General features: G+C 44.1%; 1 protein-coding gene and 1 pseudogene across 1 annotated transcript; both read left to right on the top strand.

The window, feature by feature from the left end:
* Positions 1–9,269: 9,269 nt before the first annotated feature.
* LOC125541045 (dirigent protein 1-like) lies at positions 9,270–9,964 on the top strand. Its single transcript, XM_048704536.1, has one exon. The coding sequence runs from the start codon at positions 9,279–9,281 to the stop codon at positions 9,873–9,875; it is 597 nt and encodes a 198-aa protein (XP_048560493.1). The 5' UTR covers positions 9,270–9,278; the 3' UTR covers positions 9,876–9,964.
* Positions 9,965–20,285: 10,321 nt separating this feature from the next.
* On the top strand, positions 20,286–22,046 carry LOC125541044 (annotated as a pseudogene).
* The last annotated feature ends 1,098 nt before the right edge of the window (positions 22,047–23,144 follow it).

Raw genomic sequence — 23,144 nt, 5'->3', positions numbered from 1 at the left:
CTATTGGTGTTAAATCACAAGACGATGTGAACTAGATTATTGACTCTAGTGCAAGTGGGAGACTGAAGGAAATATGCCCTAGAGGAAATAATAAAGTTGTTATTTATATTTCCTTATATCATGATAAATTTTTATTATTCATGCTAGAATTGTATTAACCGGAAGCTTGATACATGTGTGGATACATAGACAAAACAAAGTGTGCCTAGTATGCCTCTACTTGACTAGCTCGTTAATCAAAGATGGTTAAGTTTCCTGACCATAGACATGTGTTGTCATTTGATGAACGTGATCACATCATTAGGAGAATGATGTGATGGACAAGACCCATCCGTTAGCTTAGCATAATGATTGTTAAGTTTTATTGCTATTGCTTTCTTCATGACTTATACATATTCCTCTGACTATGAGATTATGCAACTCCCGAATACCGGAGGAACACCTTGTGTGCTATCAAACATCACAACGTAACTGGGTCATTATAAAGATACTCTACAGGTGTCTCCGAAGGTGTTTATTGGGTTGGCATATATCAAGATTAGGATTTGCCACCGTCACCACGTCATCGTGCTGACGGAACTCTCCCTTGTCCTCAACTGGATCAAGAGCTCGAGGGACGTCATCATGCTGAACGTGTGCTAAACACGGAGGTGTCGTACGTTCGGTGCCTGAATCGGTTGGATCATGAAGACTTTCGACTACATCAACCGCGTTACTAAATGCTTCCGCTTTCGATCTACGAGGGTACGTGGACACACTCTCCCCTCTCGTTGCTATGCATCTTCTAGTTAGATCTTGCGTGATCGTAGGATTTTTTTTGAATTACTACATTCCCCAAAAGAGGCGAGGCCTCATAGACGGGCGGCGGGGCTACGTTGACCCCGTTTGCTGAAGACGACGAATCAGCGACGTCCGCCGCAGTGACCGCCACGGAGGCACCAGCAAGAGAGATCAGAGCATCTCTAGCAGACCCTGCATCCCGCCCCTACCCGCAAAATATTTTTGTGGGGTGCGGCAAAACATCTCCCCCAACCTCTAGATTCACGGGCTAGGAGGAGACCCAAGCTCAGCCCCTATCCGCAGCGAGATTTGGCAGGAGGGGCATTTCCGCGCGGCCTTTCCTGCTCCCCCACCCTCCGCCACCATTGCCCCACCACCGCACGCCCCGGTGCATCTTCCCCGGCCATCCTTCGCCGCCATGAATGACTCCCTGCTGTCCCCCATCACCGTCGAGGTCGTGCACACTCCTTCCCCTCGGACAGATCTCGTCGCCGGCCATGTTGGCCCCGCCGTCGCCCAAGGTAATGTCGCGCCTGCCCACAAGCGGCAGGGCAACGTGGTCGTGCAGGGCGGGAATCCGGCAGCCCCCGCCGCGAAGGCCCGTGCTCCGGGCGCCAAAGCTACTACGCGATCTCGGCCGGCAGCGGAGAAGGTCGCCAAGGCCGCCGGAGGCAAGAGGAAGAGGATTCCGGATACAAAGAAGCCGCCTCCTTCATTTGCTCACTCCGCCCCGGAAAGAGGTGCCCCGGCGATGCCGCTCAACGGTGCTGCTCCCCCCCGCAAGCGAGGTGTTTGACGAAATGGCCGGAAGGTATGCGTCTTCGGTCATGGCAATTTTCTTTGCTTTACGCCATTTTTCGATAGCTCGTGACTTGTTGTCATTCACTATAGCGGTGGTCCGAACAATGCAACTGCTGAGTTCATGAACTTGTTGGACACCAACGCCGTTGACATTGATCAAGCCCCATTCGCCACATTCGACTATAATGAAATGGAGGGCGGCGTGGATGATCATGGTTGTGAGGAGGAATTAGAGGAGATTGAAGCGGAAGCGTATGAGCAATCGCAAACAAAAACTGGGAAAAGCCAGAGATCGAAGAACTACACGATCTTGGAAGATCAAGTTCTGATCAATGCATGGAGTGCGGTGTCTCTTGATGCATGCACGGGTACTTCTCAAACCGCCAAGAGGTATTGGCAAAGGTTCGAGGATCAATACTTCCGCACGATGGCAAAGTACCCCAATAGGACTACACACATATTTCGGTCGCTTCAAGGGCGTTGGGAGGTGATCAAGCCTATGTGCAGCCGTTGGGCAGCTTGCTTGGAGTAAGTACGCAATGCACCTTCAAGTGGAACCATGGAATCCGACTATGTGACTTTGTTTTGCCTTTATTCAAGTTGTGCATCATCATATTGCATCATATGAAATGATTGCATCATTTCATTTTGTTCACATTGTGTAGGAAAAGATTGCCCAACATAGATACAAAGACATGAAAGCTTCGGAAGGCAAATTCTTCAAACTAGAGCATTGTTGGGACTTGCTCCAAAAGTGCGAGAAGTGGAAGTTGATCGACAAAGAATCCCCACCAAAGATAGGCTCACTTACAAACATGGATGAAGATGAGGATGATGATGGCCCAAGAAATTTAAACAAGCTCGATGGCGACAAGAAGACTAAGGAGAAGATGAAGAGAGAGCAAGAAGCATCGAGCTTGAGGAAGAAGATTGATGCCATGCACGGCGCAATCAAACGAGTTGATGTTGTTGAAGTTGTTGGAGATAAAGAAAGAGTTGGCCGAGAAGAAGGCAAAGGAGAAGCATGAAAAGTGTAAATTGCTCAAGGAAGAGGGGCTGCGCAAAGCGCCCATTGAGGAGAGAAGAGCACGCGCCGCTGAAAACAAAGCCATGTCCAAGTTGCTCGCCAAAGAGAACAATATTATGTCAATGAACCGCAATGGCATGGACGACCTCACCAAAACATGGCATGATATGGTAAGGAGAGAAATCTTGAAGAGGAGAATGGTTGCGTCGGCCAGTGTGTGTTACAATTCCGAAGATGTTTTCTCTGCTCCATATGGTGGCAATGTTGATGATTTTGGTGTGGGAGTTGGAACAAGTGTCGGAGGTGGATTTGGTGGTGGCGATGAACTTCAAGATGGACTCGATGGCGCGGAGTGAAGATCGACCAAGATGATGCCTGACGTGGGCGTCACTTTTGCAAGACCCTCTTTTTCCGTTTGTCCTACTAAACTTGGCTTTTATTTGCGCGTAAACTGTGTTATGTTGTTTTGAATTTGAACTTATTTATGGGAACCTATGTCAAATGCGAGAATTGGGCGTTTTCTTTTTGCGAGTCGACGCGGCGATGTCCGAGTAGACCCCGCAAAAGCCGATCCATAAAAAAGTATATTCCATGAATATCCTTTTATACGGGTCCGTTTGGGGGTCTGCATCTGCGGCCGTCCGAGCCAGCCCGCAAAGGCCGTTTTCCACGAACCGCAAACGCATTTTGCGGGCTGGCCGAATGCGGGGTCTGCTAGAGTTGCTCTCAGGGGGTGCGACATTAGGAACGGAGATGCGGCGGTGGCGTGAGCAGCGACGGCCTGGGCATCAACGGCTTGAGCGACAGCGGCGGCCGAGGCGGCTGCGATCGGGACAAGCAGGGCAAAGGCAGTAGGTGTGGGAACAGGAGCGATCGGGGCAGCGAAAGACATCGATCGACTTAGTCTGATACCATATTAGACTTAGGGTTTGGGAAATTGCTCGACATCCATAATGGGTATGACTATCTCATATATATATATATATATAGTGCTTGCCACAGAAGTAGTTAAGGGTTTCAACGGTGCAAAAATTCTTAAAAGTTCTGAAAAAAAATACTAAACCAACACACCTATAATATAACATGATTCAACGGAGGGATTAAAAAAACGACTGTATGTGTCCTGAACAAAAAAACAAATAGTTCAGTATATATTTATATCGCAGTGAGCTGAAATGCTTATTATTTTTACCGAGAACACATAGATGCATATTTTGACAATCCCTCCGTAGGATTATCTTATTACATTAGAGAGATGCTCTCATATTTATTTCATATTTTTAGATAATTTTTAAACCGTTAAAAGTTTAGCGACCCTTAACTAGTTCCGTGGCAAGCTATGGTAGACACAATTTTACCTATATATAAGGGTACATGAAGTGTACAATACAATATACAGAAGCCATATATAAATACAGTCTAACACCTTCAAAGCACATGTAGAGGAAGGAAACACATGAGTGTGGACTTATGGTGCTCGGGCACCATGGAGGCCCGCATTAAAAATAATAATAATCAAAAACCATATTTAGAAAATTAAAAAAAATCCATGAAAACTTGTATGTGTTCATTACAGATCCATCAAATTCCGTTAGAAAAAAATAACAATTTGTAAGATGTACAAAAAAAACAAATTCCGGCCCAACAAAAGAACGGTCAATTTGAAAATACATATTTGTCTTTTTTGGTAGATCACATGTGTAAGTAAAATGTTATGAAATTTCACACATGCATAGTTTACACGTGTATGCATGTTTAAAAAATATTTAAAACTTTATGCGTTGTAGAAAATGGTGTTTTAAACACGGGCACCAAGGAGCTCAGACACCGTTGGCATTTTTCGGGGAACACATGCCCTCCACAACTAGAGAAAAAGAGTATCTTTCAGCTTCATCGGTCGAAGTTGAGACACAACATCAAATGTTTTCAGGGACGACCAACATTTACGTCATCAGCCAACATGGAGAAAAGATCAGGTACAAAATAGATTGACAAAGTGAGGTGAAGCAAGACCATGGGACAACGACACTTTTTAGAACCAGGCTAGGCGTATTTCCATCACTTCTATAATGGAAGGAGTTTTGCTTCGGTATAACCCCCAGAAAAGTTTACAGATTTTGATGCAAAGGTGGACCCTTATTTGATCAATGGAAGAATAGATTAGAAATAATTGATCATGAATGTACGAGAATACTCTTTTAAGTTACTTTAAGATTCATGTTAACTTTTCAAAGGATGTACCGAAGCAAAACTCTGAAAGAAAATAACCAAACCATTACATTAAAGAAAAAAAAGGAAATGAGGAAGTGTGAAAGTAGGGATATCACTTTTTCCCATGGTTATGGGTGCCTGTGGGACTCTATCCGAAAACAGCGCACATGGACAAGCTTTGGTGAGATTTTATATCCACGGATAATGGGTATCCATACCCACACAATATATCGGTAGGCATAGGTATGAGATTGTGCCCATGAACAACCCCATGGATACCCACCAAAAGTTAATAAATGTAAATAACTCCGATGACATGTGGGGTCAACATCAAGCTCTTATGATCCAACCCTAAATCACTTATTCCCTAAATTGGCCATAGCTCATAGGCCCAGAGCCACCAGCTTATCACTCCTCATATGTCCTATGTGACTCTTTGAAATGATGAAATCTTGACTCATCGCCACAAGACTCTTGTCCAACTCTCGATCCATCGTTCCCTAGTTCCCGCTTCCTCCCAATGCGCCGGGCTTCCACCAACCACTGCTCGTACTCCCTTGCCATCTCCGAGAGGCATCCACTATATGATGTCACGTAGTTACTAGACCGATCGCCTATTATAACTTGAATCCTACCATTTCATTACTTGTTTAAAATGTAAATGCTATATTTTGCTCACCGGGTATCCATTGGGTATAGGATACTCGATGAATATGAGTAAGAGTGTCAATTTCTGTCAATCTTTATTATTTACCTAATAATAAAGCGGCTATCGCTTCTGGTCGTCCGTCACCGAAATTGCCCCTGATGATGTGAATAATTACCCACCATGCCACCGGTAAGTGGGAACATGATACGTCTCCAACGTATCTATAATTTTTGATTGTTCCATGCTATTATATTATCTGTTTTGAATATTTTATATGCATTAATATGCTATTTTATATTATTTTTGGGACGAACCTATTAACCTAAAGCCCAGTGCCAGTTCTTGTTTTTCCCCTGTTTTTGAGTTTCGCAGAAAAGGAATACCAAACGGAATGAAACCTTCGCGATGATTTTTCTTGGACCAATAGAAAACCATGAGACTTGGAGATGAAGTCGGAGGAGCCACGAGGCGGCCACAAGGACGGAGGGCATGCCCAGGGGGTAGGGCGCGGCACCCACCCTTGTGGGCCCCTCGTGCACCTCCTGACCTAATTCTTTCGCCTATATATTCCCAAATATTCTCAAACCACCAGAGGCATCCACGAAAACACTTTTTCACCGCCGCAACCTTTTGTACCCATGAGATCCCATCTAGGGACCTTTTCCGGCACCCTGCCGGAGAGGGATTTGATCACGGAGGGCTTCTACATCAACTCTATCGCCCTTCCGATGAAGCGTGGGTAGTTTACCACAGACCTATGTGTCCATAACTAGTAGCTAGATGGCTTCTTCTCTATCTTTGATTCTCAGTACCATGTTTTCCTCGATGTTCTTGGAGATCTATTCAATGTAATACTTTTTTGCAGTGTATTTGCCGAGATCCGATGAATTGTGGATTTATGATCAGCTTATCTAAGAATTTTATTTGAGTCTTCTATGAATTCTTTTATGCATGATTTGATATCTTTGTAATTCTCTTCGAACTATCGGTTTGGTTTGGCCAACTAGATTGGGTTTTCTTGCAATCGGACAAGTGCTTAGCTTTGGGTTCAATCTTGTGGTGTCCTTTCCCAGTGACAGTAGGGGCAGCAAGACACGTATTGTATTGTTGCCATCGAGGATAAAAATATGTGGTTTTCATCATATTGCTTGAGTTAATTCCTCTACATCATATCATCTTACTTAATGCGTTACTCCGTTCTTTATGGACTTAATACTCTAGATGCATTCTGGATAGCGGTCGATGTGTGGAATAATAGTAGTAGATGCAGAATCGTTTCGGTTTACTTGACACAGACGTGATGTCTATATTCATGATCATTGCCTTAGATATCGTCATAACTTTGCACTTTTCTATGAATTGGTCGACAACAATTTGTTCACCCATCGTATTATTTGCTATCTTGAGAGAAGCCTCTAGTGAAACCTATGTCCCCCGGGTCTATTTTCCATCATATAAGTTTCCGATCTACTATTTTGCAAGCTTTTACTTTCCGATCTATAAACCAAAAATACCAAAAATATTTACTTTATCCTTTATCTATCTCCATCAGATCTCAGTTTTGCAAGTAACCGTGAAGGGATTGACAACCCCTTTATCGCATTGGGTGCAAGTTGTTTGCTTGTTTGTGCAGGTATTCGGTGATTTGTGTGTTGTCTCCTACTGGATTGATACCTTGGTTCTCAAACTGAGGGAAATACTTATCTCTACTTTGCTGCATCACCCTTTCCTCTTCAACGGAAAAACCAATGCAAACTCAAGAAGTAACAGAACACGATTTGTTTTTCACATCGGTTGTTGTCATTGGTTAAGATGAAGTGGTCCTCCAATATTACAAAACTGCATGGGCATCCTACTGGTTGGAATGTCACTCTTGTGACCTGGGTTTGAGTCCCACTCCCCTTTGTTTTTCTCTCTGAATTTTTTATGGGCGTAGGGTACCTTATGGGCTGCACTTTTTGGCCTAGCTACTCTGTTTTACTTTTTATTTCCTTTTTTTGGCAGATTCAAAATGCGTTTGTAAATATTCATATCTTTTAAACCCTAACTTCAAATTTAACATATTATATATGGAAATGCCTCAGAAAATATGTAGATTCCAAATATGCCATTATCTTGCATGTTAATCATTTTAAAATTACACTTTGGATGCAACCTTCATTAATAGTTTAATACCTTCTTTATGTGGGGTATTTTGAAAATGTCTATTATATATGTTTCCAACTCATTTGAATGGAGTAAATAAGATTATTTGACGTTCTCACAAAAAACTATTATATATGAGATGTTGATTTCTATCAAATACTATATGTTAAAGATTACAACACGTACATAATCATCATCTCTATTTTGCACAGTGCACAATAATCATCCTATATACGGTGATGTACACGAAACTGCTGATACAAGCTTTATGTAAACTAAGGGTTTAACGTTCATTTCCATATTGTTTGAAATTGTGCCCATAGTTTATTTCTTAAGAATATCGATGTTGATATGCAACCTTGAATATTTGGCGTGCATGTCCTTGCAGATTAATTGTTTTCAGTGGAGCTGTCTAATATGTTTGCAACTAAATTAAGTCTTGATTTGGATTACAGTTGCAAACACATAAATCAATGAGACAAAAATAATGCTCTTATGCACATGTTATCATTGAATACTAAAATATAGTTGCTATTTTCATTATAACAAAATATTTGTTGGCATCACTAAGGAGAAACGACAACAAAGGCGTAAACATATATCAGCAACTAGGTAGCATCATGTAAAAATATTTGTACAACACCACTTATCATGTTGCTTGGCATAGCATCATGAAAAATTCCAAGAGAAATACTACATACTCGGGCTACTCTCGAAGGCTTTGGTCATTGGTCATTGAGAAATACTACATACTCGGGCTAGACACTTCCGCTTGGCCCTCCTTTAGTTCGGTTAAAGATTGGTGAATGAGTACTTGCACCGACGGCACGCCAAACAGACATGCCAAGGCATCCCTCACCATGCTCATGTCATGGACAATATGGAACGAGCGTAACGCAAGAGTTTTTAAACATAAGAGCGTCTCACCGACAATCTTGCTCTCCTCCATCTCTACAGAGGCCAACCTTTGGATCGTCACCGGTGCAAAAAAGCTAGGGGCTTTAATTTTGTGTGAGTAGTCCGCATGTCGTGTAATTGGGTGACTTGTAACAAACTCTATTCCCCCTTATTTAATGGATGAGGCAAAACTTTTACCTCCGTTTAAAAAAAAAGACTTTTGCTAATGCCGTCCAGTGTGTTTGAGGGGTAATTTATTTTCTTCCGTTATAACGCACGGGCATGTTTGCTGGTGGATATTGAAGTGCGTGTGTATAAAAAGTTCTTATGAATATGAGTTTGGGTAGAAGAGGATTGTACTCACGCCCATACCCTATCAATTGACATCCCTAGGCGGAAGCGAGTTGGAGGCACAAACTGGAACCCGCGGCATATGTAGTAGCAAGCACACGGGAGTGGGCACGGACGTGTATGAGAGCATGGATGCGTTGCTAGCGCAAAGTAATGATCAGAAGTGCCAAAATTTCCTGTTAGAGAGGCTTTGAAGAGGCACATGCATCACACATGTATGTGATGCGCAAAAGCACATTCGTCAAATTACTGGTGGAGCAGGTTTATGGTCAAATCAAACACAGCCGTACAGCGCGTGTAGCTGGCGGAGCAGGTCTGTGATCAACCCGAACAGAGCATAGTGTCTGACCAACCATCTGCGCGTGCTATTTATACGTCAACAAACGTGTAGCACACCTCAACAGTTCATCCCCAATCATGCCTGTTGCAAAGTCGAAGCAGAGGAGCACCCTCTTCGTCTTCCTGTACTTCGCCTCTTCGGCAGCGCTCGCGGTGCTGCTCTCCGCGTCCTGGCAATGGCTTGCCGGGGCATCCGCCCGGCCCGCCCGCATGCGCCTGTTCATGCACGACGTGCTCACCGGCCCGGGCGCCACGGCGGTCGAGGTCGTGAACGGCACGGGGCCATCGCTGTTCGGGGGCGACCCGCCGCTGCGGTTCGGGCAGGTGGTGGTGATCGATGACGCGCTCACGGATGGGCCGGACCCGGCGTCGAGGCCCGTGGGGCGTGCGCAGGGGACCTACGTGTTCGCGTCCATGCACGACCCGGCGCTGCTCTTCTGCATGAATGTGGTGCTCACGGCGGGGCCCTACTCCGGGAGCACCTTCGCCGTCGTCGGCCGCGACAACATCGTCGAGCCACTGCGGGAGCTGTCGGTGGTGGGCGGCACAGGGAGGTTCAGGATGGCGACGGGGTACGTGCTCTGGAGGACGGCGAGCTGGCAGCTACGCAAGAACGCCGTCCTCGACCTGGACGTGTTTATCTACGTCCACGCCCACGCCCACGCCCATGCATGATGGACGGCTCCAACCCTTTATTTTATGTGCCTTTCATTTTATGTCCCTTCCATTTTATGTGTATTATGTCCCTTTCATTTTATTTTTGACATATTAGCGTTTTGTTTTAAATCAAATTTTATAAAGTTTAACCAAATATATATAAAAAAATAAGAAGAGTAGATGGAATTGTGATAAGAAATTTTGTGACAACATACATTAATGTTGTGTCAATATTTTAGATATTTTTTCAGATTTTTTCCAACATTTTAAAAGTTGCTACGCCATCCGGTGCACCAGTAGTATTACAAGGGTGGGTTACGAGATACATTCCCATAGGAGTTTTTTTTTAGCATTTCCTCTATACTTTTTTACCATGTTTTCTTCTAGTAAAATTGTGGCCTGTCCACATGTAACAATTTATTTCTCATTTTTACGATTTGTATAAGAAATAAGACCATGTACCATGAGATTTATATGTAAAAGCATTTACAAGTTTTTTTGTTAATATACAACGTTATAATTACCATGGTTAATAAGAATGTTGGATTTCTCTCAATGAAAAATCTAACCAACCTGGAGACTCCAAAAGAATGCAACTAATTATTTATATAACTAAAAGTATGTACTTGCATTTTTCTAATATTATTACTAAGCGTTTCTCTCCATAAAAAACAAACTAGTCCTCCCGTAGAAAAAAAAACTAGTCCAGGAGCACCCACAAAATAGCACATATTTATATAGAAGATAAGATTCCCTTTTGTATATTATCTTATCTTATCTTATATAAGGGAACCTTGGGTTACTGCCATCTCGCCGTCCACCACAGCACATGCCCGTCGGTATACCTTTTTTTAACAGCAAATAGACTTTTTTTAAGGAAAGCCGTCATGACGGTTTATATTTCATGCGCAAAAAGTGATACATCGTTTGTTAATACATCTACTAGAAGCCCCGGAGGCTCCGATTTCCAAACAATTGTATGAGAGAACTCCGAGTTTGTAGCCGATAAATCTGCCGCCGCATTGGCCTCCCTAGGGCAGTGGGAAAACATAATAGAAATAAAATTTCTAGCAAGAAAAGAACATTCTTCATAAATTGCGGCTGCCGGGCCTAGCGAATTACCACCCCCCTTGCATGACTTCGACGACCTCCATGCAATTGGACTCGACGCAAATTTTATTGCACACAACTTCATTTGCGAGTAAGAGCCCATCTCGCATACCTCTAGCTTCTGCCGTCGCCGCGTCTTCCACAAAAGGGATATTACTGCATGAAGCTGTGACGAAGAAACTAGCTTCGTCTCGTAAGATTGCACCCGTGCCCCCTGTTCCCCTATCAGGATCAAAAGTGGCATCGACGTTAAGTTTGAGAACTCCCTCTGGTGGCTTACTCCATCCATATCTTCTCAGTTTCGCTTGCTTCGACTTTGCCTTGGAAAATTCTTAGCAAGAGCTAAAATTGCTTGCGCTGACTTGCTTGGTTCATACACATATTCACCATGAGTGTAGCAGCGTCTTTCCCACCAAACGTACCACACTGTAGTGGCCACAAGGTCATTGCATTGAACATCAGTCATATGAGCCATGGTATTGTTCGTTGATAGAAGAAGGTCAGCCAGCACCGATCCGCCATCCCTCTCCAGCGCACACACACCTCCTGAACCACATCTTGCAGTCCCAATATCCTCTAGATTTCTTGAACTCTAGGGCACAAGAACATGACATGTCTAATACTCTCACAATCCGAAGTGCAGAGAGGACATTGAGAGCTTGTGATCATATGCCTGTTAGCAAGGACTCCATTACAAGGGATGGCGCCAAGCAAAGTTTTCCATACATGAATTTTGAATTTTTTTCGGCACACGCAATTTCAAAATGGTACGCCAATCTGGACTAGTACTTGAGGCTTGTATAGAGTTAGTCATCCTCAACTTTCGTCCGTGTTGATGCTCCCACTCTTCATGGTATGTCGATCTAACCGAAAATATTCCACTTCTATTATGGTGCCATGACACAAATCATCCATCATCCCCAAAGCCAGTGGGATGTTTAATATGCGTTGCACATCAATAGGCCAAAACAACTCCGATATCAACTGTTCATCCCACACTCTATTTTCCATATCAATGAGTTCATAAACTTTTGTGATCACAATGTTACCTCTTGGCGTCATTACCTTTCGAGTAGGACTACTTGGTATCCAAGGGTCTTCCCAGATGTTAATTTGTGACCCATCTCCAACTCTCCAAATATGCCCTCGTTTAAAAGACTGAATTCCACTCCATAGACTCTGCCATATATAAGAACTACCCTTCTTAAGGCCGCAGTTAAGAAGGTCTCCATCAGGAAAATATTTGGCTCTCAAAACTCTAGCACATAAAGAATTTGGTTCACATAACAACCTCCAACACTGCTTTGCGAGAAGAGCCAAATTAAAACAATGCAAGTCTCTAAAACCCATTGCACCCTTTTCCTTTGGGACACACATTTTCCACCAAGCAAACCAGTGCATGTGTTTTTGCAGATCATCATCTCCCCACCAATATTTAGACATAGCTGTGGTGATACTATTGCAAACCTGTTTGGGTAGTTTAAAAACTAACATAGCGTAAGAAGGAATAGCTTGTATGACAGCCTTAAGTAGCACTTCCCTACCTCCATAGGATAACAATTTCTCCTTCCAACCTCTTATTCTACTCAAAACTCCGTCAATGAGGTGTTGAAAACAATCTGTTCTGTCCACACCTACAATTGGAGGCAATCCCAAATATTTATCCGTGATGGCTTCCACCATGGTATTTAGTGCAGTGCAAACCTCCACTCTAGTATCAACAGGGGTGCAAGGACTAAAGAAAATACTGGACTTGGCCTCACTCACCATTTGTCCAGAAGCTGCACTATAATCATCAAGTGCCCACCGGAGGCTGATAGCATTAGTGGCGTCTGCTCGCATAAGGATAAGAGAGTCATCTGCAAATAAAAGATGAGATACCGAAGGAGCATCACGACACACCTTCACTACCATAATATTACCAGCCTCCTCCTCATATGTGATCAAGCTTGTCAGGCCCTCAGCACAGAGCAAAAACAAGTATGGTGATAAAGGGTCTCCCTGTCGGAGTCCCCTAGAAGGGACACAAAAATCAGTTAACACATTGTTTACTCGTACCTGATATTTCATTGTACGTACACATTCCATGATCATTGCCACCCAGTTTGGTGTGAACCCTAGACGCAACAGTATGGTCTCCAAAAAAGTCCACTCGACCATGTCATATGCATTGTGCATGTCAAGCTTAACCGCACATGTCCCATATTTGCCCGTAGTCTTCTTTTTGATTGCATGATATGACTCAAAAGCTACCAAAAAATTATCCGTGATAAGACGTCCCGGAACGAACGCACTTTGATTGGGAGATATAATCTCGCACAAAATATGTTTATAGACGATTAGCTAGTAATTTTGAGATCACCTTATACACCACATTGCATAAATTGATTGGCCGAAACTGAGTTATGACTGATGAATCATCAACCTTTGGTATGAGCACGACAGTGGTATCATTCCACCCTTCTGGAATCTTCCTAGAATTAACAGCCATCAGTACTTCATCAACCAAATCCTCACCAATGATATGCCAAAATCGTTTGTAAAACACAGCATGTAACCCATCCGGACCAGGAGCTTTTAAATCACCGATATTAAATAAAGCTTTTTTAACTTCCTCTCTTGTATAGGGCTTATTCAGCTCGTCATTCATTGCGTTAGTCACTCTCGGCTTCACCTTCTCAACAACATTCATGTCTGGAGCAAGCACACCCCCTGTGAATAAGTTAGAGAAGTACGTTGCAGCATGTGTTCTAATTGCCTCCTGGTCCTCGATCCATGAGCCATTATCTTCCTGTAAGCGCTTAATGAATTTTTTCTTGCACCGTCCATTTGCTGCTCTGTGAAAAAATTCAGAGTTTCGATCCCCGCGAGTGAGCCAGTCCGCTCAGCCCCGTTGCATCCAGTAAAGCTCCTCCTGCTCTAGTAGCTTCTCAATTTCCAAGTGTAGTTCATGTTGTCTAACCACCGCATCATCTGTTAAGGGACCCAAGAGAACCTCGTTTAACTTCTTCTGTAACTCCCTGAGTCTAGTGCGTGGTCCCTTAAGAACCTCCCTATCCCAACAGTGTAATGCATGATGCACATCAGCCGTGAGCTCAGCAAATAGACTTTATTTCTCATATGATGATCGTTGTCATTTACAAGTAAATGAGAAACATAGTCAAGTATTACATCATCCCAAGAACCTGAAGATCTAGCAGTAAGAGAATGCTTAGCTAGCTCATCTACTACCTAATTAGCGTCCCGAAAACAATGCTTCTCTTGAATATTTTCTCAAAGTTTCAAAATATCACAACTGGCAACATGCTTTCTCTTAAACCACGTCGAAGTAAATCTAGATTTTCCTTTTAACTCAGCTTCCTCTTTATGAGGGATATCACATTCATGTATATGTATAGGTAAAAGAATAACAAATCCGCAGTAGATCTAGAGAAGATAAAGCCATATGAATAGTTGTCACATAGGGTCGTGTGGGCCGTCGTAGCTGCACTCAAACGTGTAGGCAGTTTTAATATTCTCTCACACGTGATGGTGTGGGCTGTTCCCTAGATACGACCGGACGAGTCTTGTGATTGGATGTACATTGTGCCATTCATATGACAGTTATCGGCGTCCTAAAAATGAGATTTCCTTTTATAAAGAAACTGTATAAGGAACCTTGCGTGGCTGCCACCTCCATGTGCCATCTCCATTCTCCACAGCACGTGGCCGGTCGCCATACCTTGGTGTCGATCAATCATGCATGTTGCCAAGTTGAAGCAGAGGGGCCGCCTCCATGTCTTCGTGTATTTCGTCTCTTCGCCAGCACTGGCGGTGATGCTCTGCATGTCTTGACAATGGCTTACCTGTTCGAGGGCGAGCCGCCGCTGCGGTCCGGACAGGTGGTGCGTACGTGTTCGCGTCTATGCACGACCAGGCGTTGCTCTTGTGCATGAATGTGGTGCTCACGGAGTCACGACCACTATTCTTATCATGGTATATGTATTACAGATTTTTGAAAATGCATGGCCAATATGTTGTTCCTATAATTTTGATATGTATCTACGAGTACATTAGCTATGTATATAGAAAAGATGAAGGACTGCATCTCGATGGAGAAGATAAAAGATGACCGCAACTTATGCTCTTGCTGTTGGGGAACGCAGTAATTTAAAAAAAAATCCTATGCACATGCAAGATCATGGTGATGCATAGTAACGAGAGGGAAGAGTGTTGTTCACGTACCCTCGTAGACCGTAAGCGGAAGCGTTATGACAACGCGGTTGATGTAGTCATACGTCTTCACGATCGACCGATCCTAACACCGAAGGTACGGCACCTCCGCGATCTGCACACATTCGGCTCGGTGACGTCTCACGAACTCACGATCCAGCAGAGTGTCGAGGGAGAGTTTCGTCAGCACGACAGCGTGATGACGGTGATGATGATGCTACCGGAACAGGGCTTCGTCTAAGCACCGCTACGATATGACCGAGGTGGATTATGATGGAGGGGGGCACCGCACATGGCTAAGAGATCAATGATCAACTTGTGTGTCTATGGGGTGTCCCCTGGCCACGTATATAAAGGATGAACGGAGGAGGAGGCCGGCCCTCATAGGGCGCGCCCAAAGTGTGGAGTTCTACTAGGACTCCCTAGTCCTAGTAGGATTCCACCTCTCACATGGAATAGGAAAAAGGGAAGGGAGAAGGAGAAGGAAGGAAGGGGGCGCCCCCTTTCCCTAGTCCAATTCGGACCAGTCCATGGTGAAGGGGCGCGGCCACCCTTGAGGCCTTTCTTTCCTTTCCCGTATGGCCCATTAAGGCCCAATACGAATTCTCGTAACTCTCGATACTCCGAAAAATACCAGAATCACTCGGAACCTTTCCGATGTCCGAATATAACCTTTCAACATATCGATCTTTACGTCTCGACCATTTTGAAACTCCTCGTCATGTCCCCGATCTCATCCGGGACTCCGAACAAACTTCGATCATCAAATTACATAACTCATAATACAAATCGTCACAGAACATTAAGCGTGCGGACCCTATGGGTTCGAGAACTATGTAGACATGGCCGAGACTCATCTCCGATTAATAACCAATAGCGGAACCTAGATGCTCATATTGGTTCCTACATATTCTACGAAGATCTTTATCGGTCAAACCACATAACAACATACGATGTTCCCTTTGTCATCGGTATGTTACTTGCCCGAGATTCGATCGTCGGTATCTCAACACCTAGTTCAATATCGTTACCGGAAAGTCTCTTTACTCGTTCCGTAATGCATCATCCCGCAACTAAATCATTAGTCACATTGCTTGCAAGGCTTATAGTGATGTGCATTACCGAGAGGACCCAGAGATACCTCTCCGACAATCGGAGTGAAAAATCCTAATCTCGATCTATGCCAACTCAACAACTACCATCGGAGACACCTGTAGAGCACCTTTATAATCACCCAGTTACGTTGTGATGTTTGGTAGCACAAAAAGTGTTCCTCCGGTATCCGGGAGTTGCATAATCTCATAGTCATAAGAACATGTATAAGTTATGAAGAAAGCAATAGCAACAAACTAAACGATCATTGTGCTAAGCTAACGGATGTGTCAAGTCAATCACATCATTCTCTAATGATGTGATCCCGTTCATCAAATGACAACTCTTGTCCATGGCTAGGAAACTTAACCATCTTTGGTTAACGAGCTAGTCAAGTAGAGGCATATTAGTGAAACTTAGTTTGTCTATGTATTCACACATGTACTAAGTTTCCGGTTAATACAATTCTAACATGAATAATAAACATTTATCATGATATAAGGAAATAACTTTATTATTGCCTCTAGGGCATATTTCCTTCACTTGCGTTCATCTGTATGTTTCTCTTGCATCCATAGCAATGCACGAGCTTCTAACTATTTTTCCTAAATCTTGACAAGTTTGCCATCGCCCTTCGTCTCCAATGGCCATGGGCCGAGTGGCTCCACTCGGACAAGCCATGGGTTGGCTTGGGAACCCCATGTGATGACAACGATCGAAATATTTTTGCAGCAGCTACCAAGGTCGAAGTTGGCAATGGCTTGCGCACCAAGTTTTGAGAGTCTCCTTGGCTAGATGGTGGGATTAGGCCCACAGACATGGCCCCTAAAATATATGAATTGTCGAAGAAGAAGAATTGCTCGGTTCGAATGGCTCTGCACGACAATTTCTGGACTTCCCAGGTGGACATCCTTCGTAGCATCACTGTTGAACACCTCTCTGAGTTTGTCACCCTTTGGGAGAAGGTCTCCCATATCCACCTCGATATCGACACGCCTGGCACTATCACCTGGAAGTTCACCATTGATGGACACTACTCGACGACGTCGGCCTACAAGGCGCAGTTCTTTGGCCATACTGACACTGAGATGATATCGACCGTTTGGAAGATTTGGGTGCCTCCTAAATGCAAATCCTTCGCTTGGTTGGAAATAATAGGATCTGGACAACTGATAGGCTTCAACGTCGTGGGTGACCAAAATGTAACCTTTGTCCCCTATGTAAGCAGGTTCAAGAGTCAGCGGCCCACCTTCTATTCCAATGCAGATACACTATGAGAGTTTGGCACATGATCAAAGATTGGCTGGGTCTCCATGACATGCATCCCAGTGATTGGAGTGACGCGACTTCCATTAAAGAGTGGTGGAGCCACAATGCTACCAAGAAGACACAGTCACGAAGACCACTTGCTTCCTTGATGCTTCTTATCTCTTGGGAGTTGTGGAATAAGAGGAATGCGCGGATCTTTCGTAATACCGTTGTCCCAGTTGAAGTCATCGTTGCTAGGATTAAATAGGAGACGTCGCTTTGGAGCATGGCAGAGGCGAGGCACTTGAGTAACATAATGCCACGAGAGTGATTGTTGTAATTCGGCCATGGGCCTTGACTTCTCTCTTAATCAATAAAAATGACAAATCTTTTGCCTCGTTTAAAAGAACTATTTTTCTTAATTTCAATCAACGTACCAATCACGGCCGCACGTATAATTCTTCATCTAACAGAAACAAAAACAGAAACATGAGGGCCGGGAATCAGAGTGCACAACGTGTCCTCCAATTCCTTCCTCTTGCCGGCTGCTAGTATCCGACTTGGCCTGTTAGTCAGATTCCACGTCGTGCACGGCCTTTCCCACGCCTTCGTCGCCCACGACACCACGATCGTGGCCATGAACCCCCGCCAGGTCAGCCCCGCCATCCCCGCCTTCGACACCGCCACCTCCACGGTGGGCATCGTCCCGTGGCCCGAGTTCCGCGTGACCTTCGGCAGGCCCATCCTCGTCTCCATCGCCTGGCATGCTTTTCACTTCGTGTCTCACCTCGTGTGATCTGTTGCCTCCAAAAACCCTTGCTAACCCAAAGTATGAGATTTTTCTTTCATAACAGTCAAATAGGACACTTGTCTCTAAAAATGCATGCACAACACCTTCTAGGGAGGGAAAAGATAGAATATGAGTGTTTGTGGTGGGAGGATGCTTGAAGATTTTCATCTAAGCCCTCCCATAAACTTTTTGTTCACAACTTGGTTTAAAGATGTGTGGGGGTGGGAGAGGGGGGCAATGGCCCTCTCAGGCTAACACATAGCTCCGCCCCTGCACGACACACCATAGATGGATTGCAATGGTACTATGACCAAGAGTAACAAAAAACATAGCATAGATGTGGTCGTCTAGACTCTTGTTGGGGAGCTACTCGCAAACAATTAAGTTCCCCTACTCCTCAAAACAAGCATTTCCACCAACAATTCTCACTACGTTTTTGTGCAGTAGCTTAGCAAGCAAAAGCAACTCCATTGTCAACTCATTTATCCCCTGTCGAGAACTCTATGATAGTCTCTTAACGATGAGTAGTTTGTGGTTACCGTGCCAAAACCACCTTCACCTAGTTTGTTATCTAAATCTAATTATGTTGTTGCACCTCAAAGTATTTTATCCTTGTGATCAAATATACCTAGCATAACCATTATGGTTCTACCTCGAAAGTAAAAATTGACATGGATAGTTATAATGCCACCTTGAAAATAAAGTATGCATAGCAAGATTACTCAACAGCTGGTTTCTTAGTAGCAAAACACTTTCATTAGAGGTAGAAATATTCTAGAAAGGTCCCTTCGGGGACATCCGGTAAAAAAGAAATGTTCTAGAAAGTCTTGTGGTGGCTCACGAAGTGGTACGTAGCATCCATCAAGCGAAAGAACCATCGGTGATCATCAAACTTGATTACCAAAAAGAGTATGACTGTCTGAAGTGGGAATTCCTTTTTGAAATCCTACATACTAAAGGTTTTAGCAAAAAAATAGATTGGTCGATTTCAAATACAACACATATAGACCTAATAATTTTTCTTCTAAAGAATTTGCCCTGAAGGGGGTCATGTGGGCTCCTCAGGCAACAAATTCTAGGTTTGATTTCTACCCAATGGATTAGTAGTCTTGCTTCCCTGCAGATCGTATTGTCATGCCTAACCTTTTGTTCGTTTCCTCAACAGATATCACTCATCCAACTCCTGATCTTACGGGATACATTTCCAAAGGGCGGATATATATATATTGACAGACAGCTTCATAATAGACACAAAAATGCTACACCTACGTAATTCATCTACTAAATCCTAGGTAACCTGGCTAATTAATTCTCTTGCCCTCCTGATTTTCATGGGTGTGGGACCCTCCCACCCCATTCAATCGAATCCCAAATCTCCAGTTTTTCTATCACGTAAAAACTATACGTTACTTTAAGTAGGTCTAGCATTACTCTAATAGACAGGTGCACTTGCATGTTCTTTTTGTCGTGCTTTTCTTTCTCCAATTATAAGCATTGATTGTTCCTTCAATGTATGTTTTTTCTACACTAGGTACTTCCTCTGTAAAGAAATATAAAAATGTTTATATCACTATCATTGATCTAAGCACTCTTATACTCCCTCTATAAAGAAATATAAGATACAGAGGGAGTATTTCTTTACAGATTAGAGATCTGAATGATCATATATTTCTTTACAGAGGGAGTATACATTAGGGTGTCATGAAGGGAGTGTGTAACCAAAATAATGTAAATCATAGTCTAAGAAAAAACTATAATTAGTGTGGTTTGGTTTGTAGCTGCATGGACTGTAAGAAATATGTTTTCAAATATATTCTGTTGTGATTTGAAAAAAAAAATGTCCTGCGTTTCTGACCTACATGGTTATTGATATTCTCTTTTCATTTTGGTTGAGTTTTTTTTTTCTTTTGGATTTCCAATCAGCACCGAGATTTTGATTATCTGATTATTAGGTATAGATAGTTGCACTACTTTTTCCCATCATAGATCAAATCTTGGCTTTCCCATCGCTAGAAAGTTTAAGCCTTGGCAACAAATTGCCTTAAAAGAAGCATAGTACAATACCCACCAGCGGGAAACATTGAGATAAGATGCGCTGAAGATTCGTCATAATTTTGGTGGTCTGCCACCGTCTCTCCAGTCCTCTCCTCGTCATAATTTGAAGCAATTAGTACTTCTCTGCTCACAACCGTACTGAACTGATTCAAGTGGCTCGCTAGCTCATCAGAAGCAAATCGGCAGAGCTAGCTAGAATAATCTACTCGAGATGTTTAGAGCAATGGCGCACCGCCTTCTTCTGAGGTACTAGTATTTGCAAATAAACTGCATACTGAATCTCTGCCTCTTGCAAGAACACCAGAGCTTTCGTGCCTCCCGAACTGATGTGGTTGGGAATGCAGGGGTAAGATGAGCGTCGGCCTCGCTCGCTTCTCCACGGCCCCGAGTTCCCAGAGGTGCATGCCATGCCATGCCGTGGAATCTTTGTTTTCTCTTCTTGGTTCTCGTTTGGGTTATCTCATGGCGTCGCCAATGGCTAGCTAGAGGCCGCACTTAATTAAGTGTGTTTGCTGCGGGGAGAACGATGCAGGCTGGCCGGGAAGGTGGCCGTCATCACCGGCGCCGCCAGCGGCATGGGCAAGGCGACCGCCGCGGAGTTCGTCAGGAACGGCGCCAAGGTCATCCTCACCGACATCAGGACGACCTCGGCCGCGCAGTCGCCGCCGAGCTCGGCCCCGACGCCTCCTACGCCCGGTGCGACGTGACCGACGAGGCGCAGATCGCCGCGGCCGTCGACCTCGCGGTGGCGCGCCACGGCCGGCTTGACATCCTGCACAACCACGCCGGGGTCGCCGGGAGGATGACCATGGACTCCGTGGCGTCCCTCGACCTCGCCGACTTCGACCGCACCATGGCGGCCAACGCCCGGTCCGCCGTCGCCGGGATCAAGCACGCGGCGCGCGTGATGGTGCCGCGCCGGAGCGGGTGCATCATCTGCACGGCGAGCACGGCGGGGGTGCTCGGCGGCGTGAACCCCGCGTACTGCATCTCCAAGGCGGCCGTGATCGGCGCCGTGCGTGCGTTGGCCGGGGAGCTGGGGAGGCACGGCGTGCGCGTGAACGCCATCTCGCCGCATGGCGTCGCGACGCCGTTCGGGCTGCGCGGTCTGGCGGAACTGCTCCCAGAGGCGAGCGAGGAGGAGCTGAGGCGAATGGTGGAGGCGGGCATGAACGAGATGGGTGGAGCGGTTCTGGAGGTGGAGGACATCGCGCGGGCGGCCGTGTACCTGGCGTCCGAGGAGGCCAGGTACGTCAACGGGCACAACCTCGTCGTCGACGGCGGGTTTACCGTGGGGAAGCTGATTCACATGCCCGATCCGGTGAGGAGTGAGTGACAGGCATGGCATGGGCATGACAGTAATAAAGATGAGGATAAACATCAAGCGTACTGAGCTGGTACCCATCTTCCACAGCATGCGCAATAAATTCAGGAAAAATAATGGATTCCACCGACTGATTTAGGGTGCATGTGCGTGATGTCACATAGGATAAATCCTAAGATGGAGCAAAGAGAAATCATAAGAAAAAAAAATTACCTTCTCTTGTTTAAGAGATGATTTCTAAGCATAATATGTCTGATCAGTTTTTAGGAATAGCTAGTTATTGAAGATAAGACTAAGAGATAATCCTTGTATGCTTGTACTTATTGTCATATCTGAATTACATGTAAGTTTTAAGATAGAATGGTCTTATCAACCATTGTACATGCCCTTAAATCTTAATACATGAGTGCATGTGTGTTGTCCCGCCTAATACAATTTGCTTTTTTATTCAGCAATGCTACATTCACGAAATAACACGGGGTTTTATGCAGTGTTTGTGACTTGTTAGGTGCTGATTGGATTAAGGGAGAGGGAGGTGTCCCACCCATCTGGAAATCGGGGGTGAAGAGAATTAGAAGGATGGGCCCATAATCCCCCCATAATAAGCATGTGTGTTTAGCATTTTTTGTTTTTTTTATATGGGAGCGTCTTAGGCTCATCGAGATTTGAGAAAAACGTCCAAAATAAACCATGAACTCAGAGACGAAGGCTAAATCAAACGCTGAAGTTTCAATCCCTTAAATCAGCACATCAAACTCTCTGATCAAAGTCAATTTTAAACCTTGAGCGAGTTGTCAACCGGATTGTTGCCATAGCAGGCCGATCTGCGTCTAAACACGATTGAGCTGGCCCACCAGACGTGAACCATGTTTTTCTTTTTAGTAACGTGACACTTGAAAATACCAAAAAAAATGTGATACTCACATTGCGACCTAGCTGCTGAACTACTCCTGCTATCCACTCTAACTAATGAGTCTTGGTTACAAATGAGAAGCACGAAAATATTTAACCATATACCGCAGCGTCGAGATTTGAAAACATATATATTTTTTATTTTCTCGGTTTTTATGAAAATTATGAATAGTTTCGAAATCCTAATATTCTAAATACTAAAAATTAATTTTCAAAATTCCAGACATTATATGCAAAAATTGTGAACAATTTTTCGAATTACAAACATGTCTGAAAACACAAAGAAATTTTGAAAACGTGAACCATTATCGAAATCCCCGAACATTTTATTAAGAGCAACAATTTTTTAAACCTGAACAAAATTTTAAAGAGCGAACAATTTTTCCAAACATGAACGTTTGTGAAACATAAACTTTTTTGTGAAAAATTGGAACAAACTTTAAATCCTGAACAAAATTTTAAAGTGCAAACAACTTTCAAAACACAAACGTTTGTCAAACATAAACATTTTTGTAAAAAATGGGAACAAATTTTGAATCCTGAA

Source organism: Triticum urartu, chromosome 2 (genome assembly GCF_003073215.2).
Source record: "Triticum urartu cultivar G1812 chromosome 2, Tu2.1, whole genome shotgun sequence".
NCBI lineage: Eukaryota > Viridiplantae > Streptophyta > Magnoliopsida > Poales > Poaceae > Triticum > Triticum urartu.
This window is presented reverse-complemented; position numbering and strand designations above follow the sequence as displayed.

Excerpts from the sequence above, each read along its gene's own strand:
- LOC125541045 (XM_048704536.1), top strand. The coding sequence starts at position 9,279 with ATGCCTGTTGCAAAGTCGAAGCAGAGGAGCACCCTCTTCGTCTTCCTG.